Here is a 21,596-nt window from a genome sequence, read left to right on the forward strand (position 1 = left end):
GTGTGTGCCCCAAAAGAATACACATACCACGTTGATACTTTATTAATAAAACAGGAATATTGTTCTTTGCTTCCACGAAACATGTTAGAAATTTAGCGAAAACACCCAGATTCGTTTGTCTTTCTTTGAATTTAATTAATAATTTTACTGTTTGCACCGACACCAAGAATAGGGGAATCAAATTCCTCCCAAAATTTTCAAATTCTACTGCACTGGAACAAAAACACATAATAATATAAAACCAAAATCCACTTTGATTAAACAAAAAGGAAAACAGGTTCAACGACACTTGAGACTACCAAACAACAACTGTTGGAAAACATTGGCAATGAGACACAGATTTCATCTCTCCCTCCACCCCTCTTACCTCACTTCTTCTTTGATGCTTCGCTGGCCTTGGTCTAATAATATTAAACAAGCAAAATAGTCGGAAAATCAGAGCCCCGTCGGTCATTCATGTTTCGAAACAATAAGAGAAAAAGAAAGGATTTATCTATCTTACCTTCTTTACTCCACGGATCTTCTTAGCCCTGTTCTTCCTTTCCTTCATTTGCTTCCTTGATTTCTCCACCTTGGTATCCAATCCATTCTGAAATAACGCAAATTAATTAACGTCTAGTATCATGCCTCCATGGCCTTAAAAGAGAAGGGCTCTAATGATATTCATAACCAGCAATGAGAAGTCGAAAACAAGTTGGTTAACTGAAAGAAAAGGAATGCTAGAAAACTCGAAAGGATAAATAACATTACTTTTAAGTTAACACAACCTATTTCCGAATCAAACAACTCAACTTGGCATAAAACTGAAGCCCTGGTTCAATGTGTTGCATAACTACGTTACTTTAATAAAGTGCGAGTATCGGATACAAGTACATTCAAATATTTTCAATGCATTTGGAAGGTCCTTGGAAGGTCATATCTTCAAATTCATGTCTTAATATGTGTCGGTCCTGTCGGATATAGATGACAATCAAGGGTAACTAAAGAAAAATGAAAAGTTGCATGCTACATTTTAGGGTAATTTACTAAACTTAACATCAACTTTCATAAAAGTCGTAATCCTTTAATTTTATTAAATTATACCACTGAACTATTATTAACAAATTAGATCACCCCTGCTGACTCCATTTAAATAGTGATTTAATATAAAAGCAGTCTTAGCACGCATATGTGACATACTTTCTGAACAGAGTCAAAATTGGGATTTCGTGAACTAAATGAAAATTGATGCTACATTAAGTGACCTAAATGTGACATACTTTCTGAACAGAGTCAAAATTGGGATTTCGTGAACTAAATAAAAATTGATGCTACATTAAGTGACCTAAAATGTAAATCTATGTACATGTTTTCTTCATAAATAAGGTTGCAAGCACCAATACAAAGGCTCTACTTCTAAATCCAAATTGCAAGGCTTAAAAGACAAAGTTGCTTCCATGCTCAACAATGTCACCATTAGAACATGTCTAACCAACTAGGACTCCAGCAGTGCTTACAGCATGAAAGCAAACACCACAAACAAACATATTTCAAGAAATAAGGCTTCAACACATTAGTAATTAAACAATCACACTACTAACAAAATCCAGAGAAAATGCAAAGAAAATAAATGGAAATTACCCTGATCAGCCTGTATTTGGGCTCATACTTCTTAGCATTCTCAACAGTATCATATATCAAACCGAATCCAGTTGATTTTCCACCTCCAAAATGAGTCCTGAACTTGAACACAAAGATTGAATTTGGGTCCTTCACCTCATACATTCTACCAAGCTTCTCCTTCAGCTCAGCCTAACAATACATGATAAACAAACAAATCAGAAACGCATTAACACAAGCAGTCTAAATTTCCAGCAGTTAAGATTATACAACAGTGTTATTGAGAAACATTGAACATTTACCTTGGAAACATTGGGCCTCCCAGGATGCAAAACATCAATGATCTACAAAAATACAAATAAAAAGCCAAGTAAATAACAAGTTTCATTTTCCAAGTAAACAATTAAGTCATACAAATATAAGTTCATTTGAATTTTCAGTTTCCCAAAAAATCCATATTCACCCTATTGAAAGGCTTCATACTTCGTAAGCAAAAAGTCTATTATTCTCAAATGGAAAATCAAGATAAGTCCTAAAATAAGCATCTTATAAGCAAACTTACAAAAATCCAACACTATTTTCTATAAACTAACAAAAAAACCAATAATTTCTCTATTTTCTTTCTTTGACTTATCTATAACTTAAATTGAACCCTGCCAAAAGTATGCATTGGGAAAACAAAATCAAACATAACGAAATAATACACTGAAAGACTTAAATTTAACGTTGGCACATGTTTGGTTAACGAGAAAATGAGCCAAAAATGGAAACGAAGCTTACAAATTGTTTCCTGGAAAGCAACCTGTTCGTCATGAACTTCCTTGTCCTAATAGTCACTGCCTTGTCCGCCATGTTTAAGCAAAAAAAAATCTTTTTTTATTTGACGCAGTGGAAGCCCACAGTATTACAAACAGCGGCAGCAGCTCAAAGGAAGAGAGTGACCATCACGAAAAAACAAGCTTATATAGGGTCGCCAATGGGATCGGCTTTAAAGCCGATTAGGGTTTATTTTAGGCTTTGAATTGGGCTGCAATTTTTAACATTAATTTTGCTATCCGTAATAAGGCCCGTTAGCCTTGTTTTTTTTAATAATTTTTTAAATAAATGGCTAAATTTACCTTTTTAACCTATTTTAAAAAAGTTCACTCTTTATTTTTTTTTAAATTTCGCAATATCACATTGTTATTTATTTATTTTTCTACAAATAAAATAAAATTTGGATGAGAAATTATACAATTACTAGTCAATTAACTATCAATTTTTTATTAGTGTCGTGATAATTATTTTTTGAAATAAAACTAGGTTTTTATTAAATAAAAAGCAATGTAAAACAAAGGTCGTAAATGAGATGAAACATATCGTGAGTTATTTAACTTTGACTCAGTCAAAGTTTGGTTAACACTTTAATCGAATGGATTCGACTCGAGTTTTTAACGAGTTGAAGTAAGTTACTTAATACCCTACTCGAAAAACTCGCCACCAATTTTTTTTTAAATAATATATTAAAATTTTAATTTTTTAATTAAATTATTAAAAATATTACTATCTATATGTTGTTGTTTTTAAATACACCATAAGGCTTTCATGTACTTAATATTCAAGTTTGAACTTGGGTTCGAGCTTGAAATAAGCTCGAGTTTGAGCTTTAATCGAGCTAAATTAGAGAATGTTTCGAGTTCAATTTTTTGAGCTAGAGTCGAGCTTGAAAATTTTAAGGTCGCGAGCTTTAAAGTTGAGTTAAGCTTCAATTTTTTTAGTCAAGCTTAACAATTTTAAGCTCGCGAACTATCGAGTCGAGCTTAGCTTTAAACTTTTTGAGTCGAGTCAAGCTCAATAATAATCTAGCTCGAACATAGAAACCCAAAAAGCGTGAATAAAAATAAAATCAAAATCTTTATTTGAAAAAAATACTTCATCTTCCACAAAAATAGAGCAACAATGAATAATCCACACATCTCTACTTGAGACTACAATAAACATTGATGAAGGCATGGAGATTGAGATTATTCTGCGGACGATTATGAATGCATCGAAAAATTGTCGTAAAAAGGGATCTAATTATACGAGATCATCAACATTTCCTGATCATGAGATATACGGTGATGAATACAACACGAAAATGTCATATTATCATAATAACATATAAAATCATGTCATAAAAACAAAAAAAACTAACGCTTCAAGAATATGCGAGAAAAACAAATCAAAAGAAGATGGTATTTATTTAGTTATAAATAAAAATTAAATAAAAAATAAAATAAGAATAAAAGAGATGAAAACACTTAAACCGTCGCCTAAGATGGCATTTTGAAAACAAATTAGAGAACTTTATGTGACGTGATAATTTACATCTACAGGTTGATGATATAATATTTTAAAAATTACTAAATATTTGGTTAAACTATACATTTAATACCTAAATTATTATTTTTTGTTCCGATTTGGTATCTAAATTTTTTTTTTCAATATCATACCTAACGTTTAATTTAAGTAAAGTTTCATTTTGGGTACCTGCCATAAAAATTGAACGAAATTGTTGTAAGTGATATTTTTTACGGGTAAATTATATCATTCAATTATTTTCTCGCTCTTATTTTGGTCATTAAATTTTAAAAATTTCCAATTTAATTATTAAACTTTTAAATAATTCATGTTTTAATCACTTTAATTTATTTTATTAATGTATTTATGACATAACATTTTTATTGTTATTTTATTAATATATACTTAAATAAAAAAATAAAAATGATATCCAAACCCAAAAATTATACCACAAATCTTAAATCACAAACTCCTCATATACTAATAAAAATAAGTTAGTTAGAGTGATTAAAATATGAGAAATTTGAAAGTTAAGTAATTAAATTAACAAACTTTAAACTTTAGTGATCAAAATAGGAGTTAAAAGATAGTTGAATGATGAATGATGTAATTTACTCACAAAAATATTTTCATCGATCAAGATGAACTCTCTTTTTTATAGAACCAAAATCATTTATGATCGAGACAAAAGAAATAATAAATAATTTTGATTGAATAAAACAAGACATGAAGAGCATCTTTTAAATTTTTATTATAATCTTGTAGGTGATGTTGAAAAATTGCTAAATAAACGCTAATAACACCACAAGTTCATAAAAAATTAAAGAACAAAATAAAAGTAATATATGAAAATTCATGAAAAAAAACATGCATAAGAACATCAAGAACTTAAAATTTTAGTTAAGATACTCAATTACCTTCATGTTTTAAAAAGAATTCTTTGAATTTGAAAAGCACGAAATGAATATAAATAAACAAGAAAGAGACAACATCACATTATATAAGTTAGATTTTGAAGAGATAAAATCGTAGTTAAATTGAAAATTAAATAGGACTTTAATTAATTTAATTTTGATTAAATAGAATTATAATTAAATTTAATAAAATTATATAAAAATTACTTTTCCTCTTACCATGGGGCCATGACCTAAGTAGGCCCAGGCCTACCTCCGCCCCTGAGTATGCCTTGATACTCTTGAATCGTTGTAAAGAGTTATTATTACGAAAGACTTATCTTTCAAAATGTCCTCAAGCATTGTATAGGAAATGTATATTAATTCAACGATTATAGTTAATCATATACCTTAAATAGTGAAGAAGTATTTTATCGTACTATAATATCGTAAATTCATAATCTTACAACTTCATCAATTGCAATTTACAAGTCAAATAAGTACTAAGTTGGATCAATATCAAATCAAATTATATACAGGTTAAGTCAATTATAGATTAAGTAACAATAAATTATTTATCATATTAGTATCGGGTTAGGGTTCATATCAAGTCAAGTGCAAGTCTGATTCAATTATTACATTATCATGTTCAATTCGGATTCAGGTCGTTCTCAAATCAAGTGTAGGTCGAGTTCATATCTAAAATTACAAGGTCTAACTCAAGTTTAGGTCAACGCTAGTTCAGACTCGCATCAATTTCGAATCATCACCACCTCATTACAAGCAATTCTAATTGAAGTCGGTTTCAACCAGTTTTGCAGACCGAATTAATTTTTTTTACATCCCTATACTAAACATATAATTTACCCAAAATTTAATTATTAAAACATTAATGGTAGAAAAAGTTGTGAAAGTCTACAAACTCAATTAATTTTATAATGTAGGTATATTCTTCTGGGTATATATATTCTTTTCCTTTTCTGTTCCGACAAGGAATGCTTTTTTAATTACATGAATCAAATTATTCTAATGGTTAAAGAGATAATTATTATTTTTAAAAATTTTAAAATCGAGTACTAATAATTGTAAAAGTGTTTAAACTTACGTTATTAAACAATTAAGAATTTTTAAAACAAATATTATTGTTCGAATGAGTTACCAATTGAAGACAAAGGAACAATCAACCCTCGTTCACAACAATGCTTTTAAAACTTTGACCAAATCAACACGTAACTTTAGTGTTCAATTCCTAATAATTGTACTCAAATTTGTACAACATATGCAGCGTCCTATCCACCTAATGATTTGCTTCACATTATGCATCGTGACTCTTATGGACCCCCTTGTGTTCGCTTACTAAGCTGTTAGTGTACTGGCTTTTACCTTCATTTTATTAAAAAAATGAATTATTTGGCTTATCTTATAATATTAAATATTTTTAATTTTTGTTTAAAGATTAAACGTGTCCTCAAGTTTTTATAAAATAAATTAATGAAATCTTTAAATTTAAAAAGAAATATCAATTAAGCATCTTTGTCGTAACTGCTAAATCAACATATGTGGATTTATATTTAAAATTTTATTTAGATGTAAAAAAAGTAAATATTTTAATTATTTTTTTAAAAAATAAATTGTTTTAAACACTTGAGCCTTTAATTTAAAACATCACATATACTTATATATCACGGTGGAGTTAATTATTTGTCATAACTTTATTTATTTTATAATATTATATTAATGTCATGGTGGAATATATTTAAATTATATGAGAAGATGGCATCAAAGTTAGCTAAAATGATGTCATAATTTAATTGGAACATGATGGTCGTCACCTGTCAAAAAGATGAACATGCAATGCATGGGAACGGAACATGATTCCATGCTCCATTGGGGTCCCATCTAATTTACTTCCCTTTCCAACACACCCCAATCATTCAAACTATGAGGATATATCCAAATAATATCCATTTATAAGAAAATAATGAAATAATATGATATTTATATATATATATATATATATATATATATATATATATCATTTTAGTTAAAAAATAAGTATAATGTCAAAAAATAATTAAATAATTATTTTGATTCTTATTTTTGAAGTATTTTAGTCTTAATATTTTTATTTTGGGATAAAAATACTCATAACATTTGAATAAATAGTCAATTTAATCCCTTTTTTTTGTATTTTGGCATTCTAACATTTTATTTTAGGGTAAAAAAATCTTATTTTAGAGCTTTAACTATTTATTAACTAATGATTTTCATCAAGGGAATAGTCTTTTCTGTTCCATAATGAACCATTGAGATCAAATATTTGAAAAAAAATTGATTAAAATAATTATTTAATCCATTATTAGGGATCAATTTTTTATTATTATGCCAAAAAATATGCACTCAATCTTTAACAGTTCAACTTCTAGATATAAAAACAATACGAGTTAATTGCACCTTATGTACCTAAACTGTGATTCTTATTTTATGTTGAGTCATAACTTTTTGAATATTTTAATTTCATCCCCAGACTATGTTTTCATTTTAAATTAGTCCTCAAACATACCAAATTCATGCCCAAACTATAACCCTCATTCTATGTTGGTCCCCAAACTTTTAAATGTTCTAATTTCAACTTTGAAGTTTTGAATGATTTAGGGGGATTATTTGGATGTTCAAAAGTTTGGGGGCTAATTTAGAATAAGCGTCATAGCTTGAGTATGAATGTGGTATATTCAAAAGCTAGGGACCAATTTAGAATGGGAGTCATAGTTTAAAGATGAAATTAAAATGTTCAAAAGTATAATGACCAATTTAGAATAAGAGTCATAGCTTGGGGATGTATGTTACAATTAACTCGAAGAATCTTAAATAAAATTACAACTATGAAAACACTAAAAAGTGAATAAAAAAGGATAGGATTGCCACATCAAGGACTAAAGCTCCTAGAAATCTTTTCATTGGCCAGCTTCTTGGTCTTTTGCTTTTTGTTGAACATGAATGGTCTGGCCAGCTAGAAATGGCAATGCCTAATGATTCATCCACTCAATTCTAACAGATACGTCTAACTAAATATCATATATTAATTCAATCTATTGACAGTGTATCCAATATTAATTCGAATTATGACTTCCATTTTCATTTTCCAAATTCAATCTTTTATTAGGTTGTATAAGAGATATTGATGGACCAAAAAAGGGTTGATTTCATATTATTTCAGCCTCTAAAAATGTAAACTGTTCAAAGAATGCAGAGTCTCAAGATTATGTATCAACAGCATCAACTAGAAGGGAAGTTGTCCTTTGAAGAATCTCACCATGTCCTTTACTCTTGGAGATTTCACCGGTTGGGTTATCTGAATTGGAGTTGGAATGCTTGTTAGGGGGAAAGTCGATAATGAAGGAACCCCGTCGGTCCTGTTCTTGACTTTGTCACTGCAGTTTGAAGTCTGATACAATCCCTAATTGTTGATTTCTAAGTTCTCTTAATTCCCATCTGGTACTTTGCTTTTGAGCCATCTCAGTTCCTGTTGGACTTCATTCTTGAAATTGTCGAAGATATCGCGGTATAATATGATTGAGCTGTGGAGAATGAACGAGAACCTGTCAAATATTGGATTAGATTTCTTGTAGGGGATGATGCTTTCTTTCCTTCTCTAGCTTCTTTCTGGTCATTCGCCGAGAACGATTGATCAGTTTTTTCGAACTCTTCGTCTGAATGTCTGTGTCTAGAGCCCTCCAGGCTATGCTCATGGCTTTCTTGCTGATCCCATATTTCCTGGTAATGCAAATTGTCTGATTGGCTTGACTCATTCGGTGCACCATCCATCACGAAATGCTCGGATTCCTCGACTTGGAATGTAATCTCTTCAAACCGGCCATGCATCGAGGTACATCCGGTTCTACAACGCTGAAGAAGCCGTGAGTCATTGACACCCCCATTATGCGTCAAAAAATCTAAGAGGGAACCGGTAGATGTACGGTTCAAAGCGCAATTGTGACAGAAGTTCTGATTTGAAAAGCGAGGCGTTTCCTCGATTCCTGGCCCTCGTCTCCACTCAGGTACTAAGGAGGCGATTTCTCCATCAATCATGTCGGCTATTATAGTCGCATCTTGGTCGGTGATATCCAATTCTGCTACCATTTCAGTAGCAACGCTCAATGCTGTATCAGTTTCAACATCGAACGGGAAATATATATTTCTGATACGACCTGCACGTCGACAAAAAGAGAAAGTTCGAGTCAGATCACCCCAAATAAAAGGTTGAGAAGAACAGATGAATAAGTTCTTAACCTTCTTTATCCACAATCCGGAGTCTCAAAAAGATACCACCGTCATCTGCTCTCTTCCCCTTGATACTTATGTCTACATTTGCAGCATGTTCATCCTCCTGATACTCAAAAAGCTCGATTCCACACGGTTCAATTTCAGCAGGATGATACCCCCATTCCTTTTGTGTTTCGTAACCATAACCGTTTCTGTATCCGTTACAATATGAATTACTACTGTGATGAAGTTCGAGATACGGCAGCCTAACAAGGGAACCCATATCATCAAATTCCCTCCCATAAGCGTACTCTAGTTGTCTCAAATCAGATTCACAATCAGCAATATGGAGAAAAGGATCATTTAACAACTGTCTCGCAGAAAGCCTCAAAGACACCGTCGCCAAACATTTCTCAACAAATTGTCGAACTTCAGGATCCTTAACTTTATACAAAGCATCCGGTTTTCTACCCTAAAAAGAACAACACTCGTTAATGAAAATCCAGTCGTTTCAGCAGAAGAAAGAAAGCAAACAAGCAAGTCAAGCAAAGTGAAAATCCCTTACAGAGATAACTTTCTTGTAGATTTGAGCCGGACGCGTACATTCACTATAAGGATATTCAAAAGTAACCATTTCTAAAATGCACATTCCAAACGAATAAATGTCAACTAATTCATTGTAGGCTTCTTCGTAAACCTCGGGAGCCATAAACTCCGGTGTTCCTGGAGAAAAAGCAAGCCCCAAAAACCGGTGACTTCCACTTTATCGACTCAGTCCCCTCCCATTACACGAAAGGTCCAATATTTATCACACAATATGCCAAACAAAGTTCAGTTCAAGTAAACATGAAAATTGGCCAAGTTAAACATACCAACACAGTGATCAGCATGAGATTTCCGGAGGATCGCAGCAAGGCCGAGATCGCCGATCTTAACTTCTCCTTGGTTGCCATTGACAAAAATGTTATCACATTTAAGATCCCTATGAATCACTGGGGGGTCATGGCTATGGAGATAAAGAAGGCCTCTCAAGATCTGCCGACACCAATGCTTCACTGCCCTAATATTGACTCTCTTATGCTTTAACCTATACCTACCAGAGATAAACAAAAATCAAGGGAAACCAACACACACAAAAGATCAAACATCTAAACTACACCGAAAAAGAAAAATTTATACATAAAAATGAAAAGATCTTGACATGTTTTTGCTTACTGTCTTAAAGTTCCAGAAGTGAACATCTCAGTGACAAAGTTAATGTTCCTATTGGTAGTATCAACCCAGGAAGTATAGAACTTCATAATATTCCTGTGTTTCAATGTCTTGAGGAGATGAATCTCACAGTACAGCCTTTCAAGATCTTCAGAGCTTTGAAGAAAATCATAGAGTTTGACTTGATTCCAAGCAACTTCAATCCCTTCATACTCATCAAATGCTCTATAACTGCAACAAAGATCAACAAGCTGTGTTAAACCCCAAAAAGCCAGGAGGGAAAAAACTCAATGGAAATATCAAACGGAGCTCAAATTCTGTAAAAAAAAAAAAGATTCATAGAAACAAATTTAATGAAGAAATCTGAATTGGGTATTGAGAAAAAATGAAAAATATTGGAGTTTTGATTCATACACTGTCTTTGAAGCTCCCTTTCCAAGGATTTCATTGTACTGCAACAAAAGAAAAAGGATAAATGCACACACAAAAAAATAAAGCCTAAAAGTATAAAAAACTGCAACTCAAAGCCCTAAAAAAAGGGGATAAAGAAGAAAGAGTGAATTTATTCATACTCTGCCATATCTTCCAGTTGGATCAACTTCAACAAACTCAGAACAATCCGACTCTACAAGATGTAAAAGACCATTCATCCTTCAAAGTTCGATTTTTTCTTTAAAAAAATGTTTTTATTTTGCTAATGTTATCCTTGTTTCTTCCCTTTTCCTTGTTATAACAGAGGGTTCTCCTTGTAAACTGTGTAAGAAACAAGGGGGGAAATGGGGTTTTCTTCTTGCAAAATACAAAATAAATAAAACTAATTTATTATAGCTTTTTTTGGAGAGAGAGAGAGGAGAAACGGAAAAACAGATGAGAAATAAGCTTGAAAAAGGGAACAAAGAGAGTTTTGGAGTTAAAAGATTAAGTTTTTTTAGGCAAAACCTGCCACAATTTTTTTTGAGGGGATACAGAAGAAAATAAAGGAAAAAGAGAAACCGCCACATTGAAGAACATACAAACAGGAGAAGAAAAAAACTTAGAAAAATGTCAAAAAATAATATCAAGGGTAAATTTAATAGAAATACATGACCCCACCTTGAGTTTGATGCTATAAAACTATTCCATGTTCCAGGTTTTATTACATGTTACAATTTGGGCATAAAATAAACACAAAATAACTGCTGCTTTGTCAAAACTGTGTGGACAGTTATACGGTGCGACATTATAATATATAGTTAAAATAAAGTGTTATTAATTTTGTTATTATTTTAAATAATAAAATCTGTAAAAATAATTAAAATATTATTATTTTTATCCGTTCTAATTATCTATATATGTAAACGCGGTAGAAAAAACCGATAAAAATAATAATATTTTTGATATTTTTTTAATAATTTTATTATTTAAAATAATAACAAAATCAGTAACATCTTATTTTAACTGTATATTAAGTTACCGCACCATTTCCCAACCGTGTAAGATTTAACATTCTAAGTCTTTCCCCTGTCTCCTCTAAGAGTATAGGAACCTAACCAAACCAAAGAACTTTTATTCAATCTTCGGTTAAAAATTGATAAATTTTATACGTAACAGTAAATATGATAAAAATTATAACAATTTAGGATGAGTACATCTTAAAATATTATTTTTTTAATATTTTTGGTTGAACATAAAATATTGCGAAGAATGTTATATTTTCATTGCTAAATGAAAATATTATGAAAAATGTAATATTTTCGGTTTAACCGAAAATATTAGAAAAATTGTAACATTTTAAGTTACGCCTAACCTGAAATGTTATTATTTCTATCATATTTTCGGTTGTGCACAAGATCGTCATTTTTAACCTTAAATTAAGTTGTCGCTACTTAGACTTCCCCTTAAATATTTTCTTATTTTTAAAACAATTCCTACTTAGGAAAAGGGACGATATACTCTTAAATAGTATTAAACTCACAACGTATAAAAAAATAGAGATATCAACTAAAAACTTTTAATCACCTGCTCTAAAGATTGGTTACAATCAACTTCGATTTTTTAATAACAATGGAACATTTATAATTTTCGAAAGGATTAATGCACCATTTGCCTCTAAGATTTACATATTTTTTCATTTCAATAATTAACATTTTCCAATAATATACTTAAAAACATATAAAAATTATGATAAATTATACTATTACCACTTAACTATTAGGATAAATTGGGCATGCATTAATCGTTAAATCAATTATCATATTAAGTAATCAATTATACCATTTAATATATATATATATATATATTACAATTAATGGCATAAAAAAGAAGAGTAATAGTTTCAAAGTGAAGATTTTAATCTAGGCAAATTGAGAGGTACGAGAACACATGAAACACTAAAATAAATCTAATAAATGATTTATATTTGAATATATTTCATATAAAGTTTAAATAGTAATTAATATAAGATTTAAAATAAAAAATGAGTTTAAGATATAAAATTTAAATATATATATATATATATAACCTAATTAGGTGATGATATGTGTCACCATTTGATTGTAGATTATATTTATTTAATTAATTTAAAACTAAGATTAAATTGATAGAATATTTAAGTAATACGGATTAAATTTGTAATATCTCAAGTTTATTAACAGTAATGTCACATCCTCCATTAAATGTTAATGACAGGTGATTTGATTAAAAATAATTAAATAATAAGATAGACTGATTGATATAATTAAATATCGATGATCGAAATAAAAAAGGGAAATAGTTAAATGACCATATGTATATTTTATCCTAAACTTTTATTTATTCCACCTTTAATTATTATTAAAATTAAATTTTCTTGATTAATTAGAATGTATCGCATGCCACTTTTAATAAAAAGAATATATTGTTAGTTTTAATAAAAAATAATAAATTATATGTAAAATTTCTCAAACTTAATTTTTGTTTCTCTAAAAAAAATTTAGATCTTAAATTTAACTTTATTTATTTTTAAATTAAATATCAAGAAGAAAAATATATTCCAACTTGGTTTTTTAAACTAAGCCATATGAACTGTTTTTAGTTTTGTATGTGAGGCATATAGGATTAAATATTTTAAAAATAAAAGAAAATAAATAAATAAATAAATAACAAAAATGATAAAGGTTTGGTTGAAAGATTTTCTTGGTAGGTTTTATTTTTCGTGAAATTAATTTTTCATTTCCAGCCAAACAAGAAATTTATGAGTTGTGATATGATAGACACCTAACAATCAATATAAGCAAATAATTACCGAGAATTGATTTTAGTGGTACGTAGTTTTATATCGTTTAATGAAATTTTGTATATATATAAAATCTTCACTGAAAATCTCATATACCAAAATCAAGTATACGATCTGAATTAGTCCATTAAAAAGCTCATACATCAAAATTAAGTATGCATAATTATTCCAAATTAGTGAAGATAAAGCCTTGGAGAATCAAAAAAAAAAAACAACCATATATATATATATATATATATGTTCCCAATAGATAATTTTGTGTTGATAATTTTTAAAATTTAAGAAAAATAAAATTTTAAAATATATTTAAAAATAAATAAAAACTGACATGAGTATGATATATAGCTGAATTTGCCATTGGGCAATGACAACTTGGAGGGGTAGTTTTTCATAGGTTGGCTTGGCCTATTTACACCATAGCTTCCTATAGATCCTCTATAAGTTAGTTGCCCAAACCATCTAAATACGTCTCCATTTTATGTATTGAAAAACTATAATATTAATAATTAAATTCTGATTGTGTTTTTTTTTCAAATTATTAAAAAATAAAAAAATTAGGAAAGAGTCGCTTTTACTTCGTAGTACATCCAATTTATCATTTTCACCCCTATTATATTTTCATATCAATTTAACCCTTGAAGTTACCTAATTGCATCAATGTTTAAAATATTTATTATTGTTTAAGGTTGTAAGTTAGGGTTTATGTTTAAATGTTAGGGTTTATGTTTAAAGGTTATGAAGTTATGGTTTAAGGTTTAGAATTTAGGGTTTTAAGGTTTTGGTATAAGATGATGTAATTAAACAATTATAAGGACTAAATTGATGCGAAAATACGATAGAGGAAAAAATGATAAATTGAATCTATTACAAAGGAAAAAGTGATATTTTGCCAAAAAAATTATAAATATAATTATAATATTTTTATTTTTAACCATTTAACTATTTTTTTAATACCATGATTTTTACATATTTTTTTTAAAGAAAATATTAGGTTTTTCTTTAAATGTCATCACCGTTCACTTATCATCTATCATTATTCACGACGTGATTGACATTAAAACAATTTTTTTCTCTCTTCTTTTCAAAATATTTTCCTCAAAATATACTCAAAAATAATAAATGTTAAGTCTTCTATTGTCTCAATCTCAATCAGCGGTCGTCCAATGAATTGATTTTAAAATAGAAAAATTCTACGATATTCGTCGAGTGTCGAGCGTGGAATAGCACATGATGAACATCACTAAATTAATTTATAAAACATTAAATTATAAAATACTAAATGTATAGTTATAAATTGGTTATTAATATAAATATAATTTAATTAAAATATAATATTTATAAAACATTTGTTTTCCATCAATTTATTAAATTAAATAAAAATATGAAGAAGAAAAATTCAATCACACAGTGACACACGTCACCATCGGATTGAAGATTAAATTTATTAAATTAAATAAAAGTTATGACCAAATTAATAGAACGTGTAAGTAATGAGGACTAAATGTTTTATTAATTGCCACGTCATCTCCTCTGTTAATATTTAACGACATGTTGCTTGATTGACAATATTTAAGTAGTTAGGTGACCCGATTGACAAAATTCAAAAATCAGTGGTTAAAGTAAAAGGGGTAAATAATTAGGTGGTCAATGATATATTTTACCCTAAAAACTTATGTTTTATAAATATTGTATTTTAATTAAGTTACATTTAGATTTTCAACTAATTTATAATTATACGTTTAATAATTTATAATTTAACATTTTATAAATTAATTTACTGGCACTCAACATTAACGGTGTTCATTCGTACTCGTCGAACGTAACAACATCATCCTTTAAAATATGTTATCTTCTCACGAAAATAGTGAGGAGGGGGAGAACAATGTATCTTGATTTCACATAAATCAAATGACGAAAATTACACATCAAAATCATTTTCTTTAGATTTTATATTGAAGTTTTTGTGAGTTTTAAAGATATTTTAAGAAAATCTCAATCGAGAGTAGTAAAAGATGATGAAACGAATTCATTGATCTCTAAAACGACTAGAAAAATATTGGGGAATGATCAATCAAGTTATCCAAAGACAACTCGAAATAGAGGAAGAAAATCTTAGAGTAAAAAAAGAAAAGAAAAGAATATCATCAAGCCATTTCGGATATAATAGTGGAGTAATTGAAAAAAAAAACCTTAAAAATATAATGTTATAATCCAATGATCAAAATAAAAATATAGTCGAGATCCAGTGATCAGGTATGGATGTAAGCAGTGGTTGGTTCAAAAATATTTTTAGGTGCGTATATATATATTAATAATATAATTTTTTTTGTATGGAGTAGACACCAATAAAAATTCAAGGTAGGCACCATTAATAAAATGAACAACAAACATAAAGAAATTCAGATTTCAGGGTAGGCACATGCACACCCTAGAGTATATATGCATCAACCACTAGATGCAAGATCTTATGCTGGGAGGTGAATTTCTAAAATTATAGGGACAAAAACATATTATAAATTGAAAATACAAAAAAAAATTAAAATAAAAATTAATTTAATTTTTTTTAAGGGAACGACTATCCCACCAACCCCTTTAATCCATCCCTGATAATGACTACTAACATAATAACCTTTTATGTATGTGGTAAATATTTGATAGACTTAAGGTGAGATTTTTAACTCTAAAATCTAAATAGAATTGAGATGTTAATTTTAATTCCTTTTTAACTTATAAATCTAATAGCTTGAGCAAGCAAAATAAAGTTTAAACAAATTTTTTTTAAAAAAAATAAATCAAATTTTGATTTAATCCACATCTAATATTGAATCAATATTTGTAAAGAAATCTTACAATTATGTTGATATCAATTTTATTTTAAATGAATACAGAATTTATTAAAAGTAGGTAAAGATTGGCTTGCTTAAAAGTTGGTCATCATTTCATGTAAAATAAAAGGAAAAGTCGTCATTTTTCATTTGAATTACGTGCTTTAAGTGATTACAAATTAAGATTTAAATTGAGTACTTGGAAAGGAAGGACTCACGTATTTAATGAAAATTTGGTTTAGGTGTAGACCTTTTAATATCTTGCCCATACATAGGGATGGGTCAGAGCTTGACGAGGCTGTCTTTATGAAAATTTCATATATTTTAAAATATTTCTAATATTTTTATTAATAATTTATTATTTATATTTCAATATAAAATTATGCATTCGTCTTCTGTTAAAATATCTCAATTAGTCCTCAAAAGAATGTAGCAGGGCCACATGTACAACGAGGGGGTTAGGGCACAAACTGAAGACAACGGAGGTCTGAGATTCACGTGCAAACCCATGCAAACTTAATGCTGAAATATGTGTGGTCTCATTCTATGCCTTGCCCAAAACATTAGTTTTTGCTTTAAAGGGGTTTGTTTGGTAGTGACACTTGGAAATTACTGAATTAATAATAATAATAATAACAATAAATGTTGATATAACAAATTTGATGAACTTTAGTTTAAGTGGAGAATCATGATCGTTAAAAGAAGTGAATTACCATGAGGAAGAAGAAAGAGGGTTGAATGGCTATAGACTAGTAGTCTTTGGTAAGTGTCAGTCATAAGATCATCATGGCTAATTGTAAATCAGTATGCTAGGTAGATTTGTCGGTCAGATTTTGGATTTCACTCTAATTAATAACGAAACTTATCATAAGTCTTGTATGTGCATTGTAATTAATTTAAGAATATGTGCTCAGAGGACAACTTTTAAAGACTCCGATAAGTAGAGAAGTTTGTATAAGTTGACTTGTCTTAGAATTGTAATAATTATGACAATTCAAGACCATAATCACACCTGAGAAGATAAAACAAATCAGATTAAACTTCTTAATAAAAAATAACTTTAAAGAAAAATACTCTTTTATTAATTGATCTTTTAATCGGAAATAGTTGAGGCATGTCGCTATACAATTTTCTGATCTTTAGACATATTTTTTAAGAAAATAAAGCATCTTGAATTATGAGATATACAAAACTTGTTCTGATATTGTGAATAACCTAACATGTTAACTCAATATTTATAAAGAATTTTCAAGAGAGATTTACTTCAACTAAATATCTTTTAATATTCAAATTTAAACAAATAATAATATATTTTAATCTGAAATATTCAAAAGATAAAGTCACCTTTTACTATTTAAACTTAAATAAATATTATTTTAATTTGAAATATTCAAAAAGATATAATTATCTTTAATATTCAAAATTAAATAGGTAATACCTTTTAATTTGACATTCAAAGAATAATTATCCTACTAATATTCAAATTAAAAATTTGTAATATTCAAAAGGAACATGAATTTAATTTAAATATTAAATCCATCAATGAAATTCACAATAATTTTTTTTACCAAAAAGGGACGAGTTTGTAATATATGAATAGTCGAGTAATTATTTTGTAGCTTTTAGTAGTCGAGAAACTCAACAAAACAATGCCATATAATCGGAAGATCATTTTATAACTTCCAATAATCAGATGACTTAACAAAACAAACACCCTATAATCAGGATTGTTTATATACTTTACCTTATTATTAATTATCGAAAACGAATGTTTAATTTGGATTCATTTAAAAGACCTTTTTAAATATTTTAAAAAAATCAAAATCAAAGTTTAATGATAAATTTCAGTTTAGAAAATTAATAACAAAATGCAATAAAATTTAATAAAACCCTTGATTTTATTTTATTTTTCTGTTTAACTTAAGTTTGAGTAGAGAATTGAAACTAAGAAAAGTTAAATCGAGAGTAATTAGTGAGATTAATTTAGTATTGCAGAAGTTAGATATAGATTAAGACATTGTATTAATGGAAATTTAATCTTAATTTGTTTTTTTTGTAGGAAACATGTGACTAATAAAGAAACATAGCTATCGGTCACCAAACATTTGAATTAAATAAAGTTGGGTTTCCAATAATTTTATATATTTTGTTGTTTACTTTTAAATTTTATAAATTTACTTTAAAAATATTTGATATCATATGAACAGTGGATACTACTTATAAAATCATTTTTACTGATAATATATCAAATGATAATTCTTATTTTATATACATATATTAATTAAACATGTTTATAAATTAAATCCAATCAAGTTAAATTTATTTTGAACAATAGCAACTGATGCAAATGATCAACATCGAAAGAACCTAATAACTTTAATAAAAACTCATTATCTATGTCGAACGAAACACTTTACGAAGTGATAAAGGAGTAGTGAGCACACCAAACTATCTGACAGGCTGTTTTACTGCATAATTATGATTATATCTGCAAACAACCTTTTACCATACAGTGGATATGACTATATGTGATCACAAACAAACCAATCGTTGTGATAGTATTTGTGCGAACACCAAAATGACCGCAAAGGTATGCGAAAAACGTACCAAAAGCTATAAAGATCCTATCACAAGAGTAGAGAAAACATGTGCCACAAGAGCATAGAAAAATGTATCATAAAAACAATGATTATTATTCAAAATCAAAAAATAAAACCCAAGAAAAAAGAAAATAAAAGACAAAGCATGAAAAACAATAAAACTAATAATTTTCGATGATCGATAACTAATATAAAGATCGACGTCGCTTCTGACTAAACAAAAATTAAAGAGAAATAAGGAATGACACAAAAATATTGAGAAAAATTTAAGTTGAAAAGAGAGACGAAGACGATTGCAAATTTATTTAAAACCAAGTATCCATTTTTAAATATATACTTTACGTATTAAATGTTGTAATATTTATATATTTTTATTGATTATATAGTTAGGTAAAGCATATTAAATTGGAAATTTAGAATTAAGAAACTACTTTTTTAAGAAAATATATTTTAAGAAGTAAATGCTTTTTTTTTCAAAATTAATAATGACGATGACATATAACTTCTAGAAGAGAATTGAAGTTGAATAACGCGTTTTGCTTCAAGGATTGACAAAAAATATTATAATTTGCAGTCTATAAGGATTTCAATTGATACGAAGACACATTTATCAAACCTTTTATACTAATATATTGGCCTAATGTTTATTATTATTATTTTTGTTATCCTCCTAGTTTTAAGGTTTCATCTTGATTAATTCGGACCGACTCATGTTGCACTCCTAGCTTTAGTGGGTGAATCTCTCAGCAGGAATTTTCTGCATACACAATGACTTGAACTCGAGACGTTACTTAAGCGATATCAAGTTGTTCACCACTTGAACAAACCCCTATCGATAATATATTGACATAATGTTAAATAAGGCCTCTAATATTTATCAAAACTTCTATTTATTTTTTAATAGAAGCCACTAGTGTTATTAAAAAGTGAAAATATTCAAAAGTACAATAAGAGTTTACAACTATCATCGTAAACTAAATACATAATTTGAACATTTTCCTATAATATTGAAACTAGTCACTTTATATGATGTAAGGACATACATATGCCCATGGAAAAGGTTAAAAATTCTAATCAAAAGTCTCAAACAAAAAATAGATAGAAACAAATATGATTACATCGACAAACGAACCACAAAAGGAGATTAAGTTTTTGAAAGACCATTGAGAACCGCAAATCACAGTCGAGCGTCGTGAGAAACTATCCACGAACGTAAAATCACGTATTCAAATTCAATCTGAGGGTCCATAGCAGAGAAGATCAACTGAATTACAAATAAGCACCATCTTGATCAGTTGTGACGTTGTAAAATCAAACCCTGAGAAAACATAAAATAAAAAGAACGATCAAACGACTGAAAAAAAAAAAGACAAAAAATATGCCACAAAGACATAAAATAACATGTCATAAAGACATAGATAAATGTGCTACAAAAGTATAATTTTTCTTATTAAAAAATTAAAAAAAGAAACAAAGAGAGAATATAACTGATGGTCAGAAACCAACATTAAAATTAATACCGTCGTCGATTAAACAAAATAAAAAAATTAATCTATTTTTTTTAAAAAAAAAGTGGCTAGGGTTACTACGCTTTTCTAAAATAATAAACTTAAAAGTTAAAGAAGGCCAAATCTCTACTTCTATTTATTTATTTTTTTTAAAGATTTTCAACATTTTACCTATTATATTTTATGAGATTGGATCAAATTTTTAGTATTGTTACTTCTAAAGTTTGGACATATATATTTTTATTAAAATATAATATATTTTATTATTGTTTACAATTTATTGTACTAATGTATTTCATGAATTGATAATATTTACTTATAAGATATATTAACAGTAAAATATGTAATACTTTAATATATTACTTTTTATATTTAAAAAAATATTTTTAATATAAAAAACCCTTGATAAATAAACGAATTTCGTCACATTTATAATTATTAATTAGCACGAACCCAATGATCTCGATGGTAAAGGAATTATTGTTATTTTTTGAGTCCCGAATTCGAGCACTAGGAATATTATGGGTACAAACGTTCAATGTTAAATGATTAAGAATTATTTTTGAATATATATTACCAAAATTATAAAAAAAATATTAATTCATAAATTTGACCATCATTTTGGCCTATTATTTCTCTAAAATAAATATAAAAAAACTTGTCAAACAAGACCAATGAGCTTTCAATAGAGTCAAGATTGTGAATTCATACAAGCAAAAATTATCTTGTGAATAAAATATAAATTTAATTTCTACACATACATAATAAATATTTGACTTATAAGATCAAATGATGTATGTTGAAAATGGAAATCGTAACCGCAACTCATTAGAATAATAGGTTATGGGTTTTATAAAGTTATCTAATATGATATAAAATAATATAAAATAATATTTTATTATTACTTTGATATTTAATTATTTTTAATTAAATTTATTCTTAAATAATTTAACGTGATGCATGTTATATTATTTTATTTTTTGTTATAAAAGATTAATGACGCTCTATGGATGTGTTATGTGACATAAACTATATATTTACTAAAAATTATAAAAATCCTTACAGTGTCATATAACAAGGGATGTGGTTAGTATATACATATAGTTTGGGATGAAATTGGA

At 28.1% G+C, this 21,596-nt stretch overlaps 1 protein-coding gene and 1 pseudogene across 1 annotated transcript; both read right to left on the reverse strand.

Annotated features, from left to right (window-relative positions):
• Window positions 1-258: 258 nt before the first annotated feature.
• Window positions 259-2,620, reverse strand: LOC120174206 (40S ribosomal protein S24-1-like). Its single transcript, XM_039181138.1, has 5 exons — window positions 2,380-2,620; window positions 1,902-1,943; window positions 1,621-1,791; window positions 503-589; window positions 259-401 (listed from the first exon to the last, which is right to left on the reverse strand). Exons 1-5 carry the CDS (start codon window positions 2,449-2,451, stop codon window positions 369-371), a joined length of 405 nt encoding a protein of 134 aa, XP_039037069.1. The 5' UTR covers window positions 2,452-2,620; the 3' UTR covers window positions 259-368.
• A 5,378-nt stretch (window positions 2,621-7,998) lies between these two features.
• Window positions 7,999-11,158, reverse strand: LOC120174228 (annotated as a pseudogene).
• Window positions 11,159-21,596: the final 10,438 nt, after the last annotated feature.

The sequence above is a fragment of the Hibiscus syriacus genome, unplaced genomic scaffold (genome assembly GCF_006381635.1).
Source record: "Hibiscus syriacus cultivar Baekdansim isolate YM2019G1 unplaced genomic scaffold, ASM638163v2 tig00112043_pilon, whole genome shotgun sequence".
In the NCBI taxonomy this organism is placed as follows: Eukaryota; Viridiplantae; Streptophyta; class Magnoliopsida; order Malvales; family Malvaceae; genus Hibiscus; species Hibiscus syriacus.

Coding starts and splice junctions, on each gene's coding strand:
- LOC120174206 (XM_039181138.1), bottom strand. CDS start 2,451: ATGGCGGACAAGGCAGTGACTATTAGGACAAGGAAGTTCATGACGAAC. Junction 590..1,620: donor CCAAATACAGGCTGATCAGG/GTAATTTCCATT, acceptor GCGTTATTTCAG/AATGGATTGGATACCAAGGT. Junction 402..502: donor AGATCCGTGGAGTAAAGAAG/GTAAGATAGATA, acceptor TAATATTATTAG/ACCAAGGCCAGCGAAGCATC.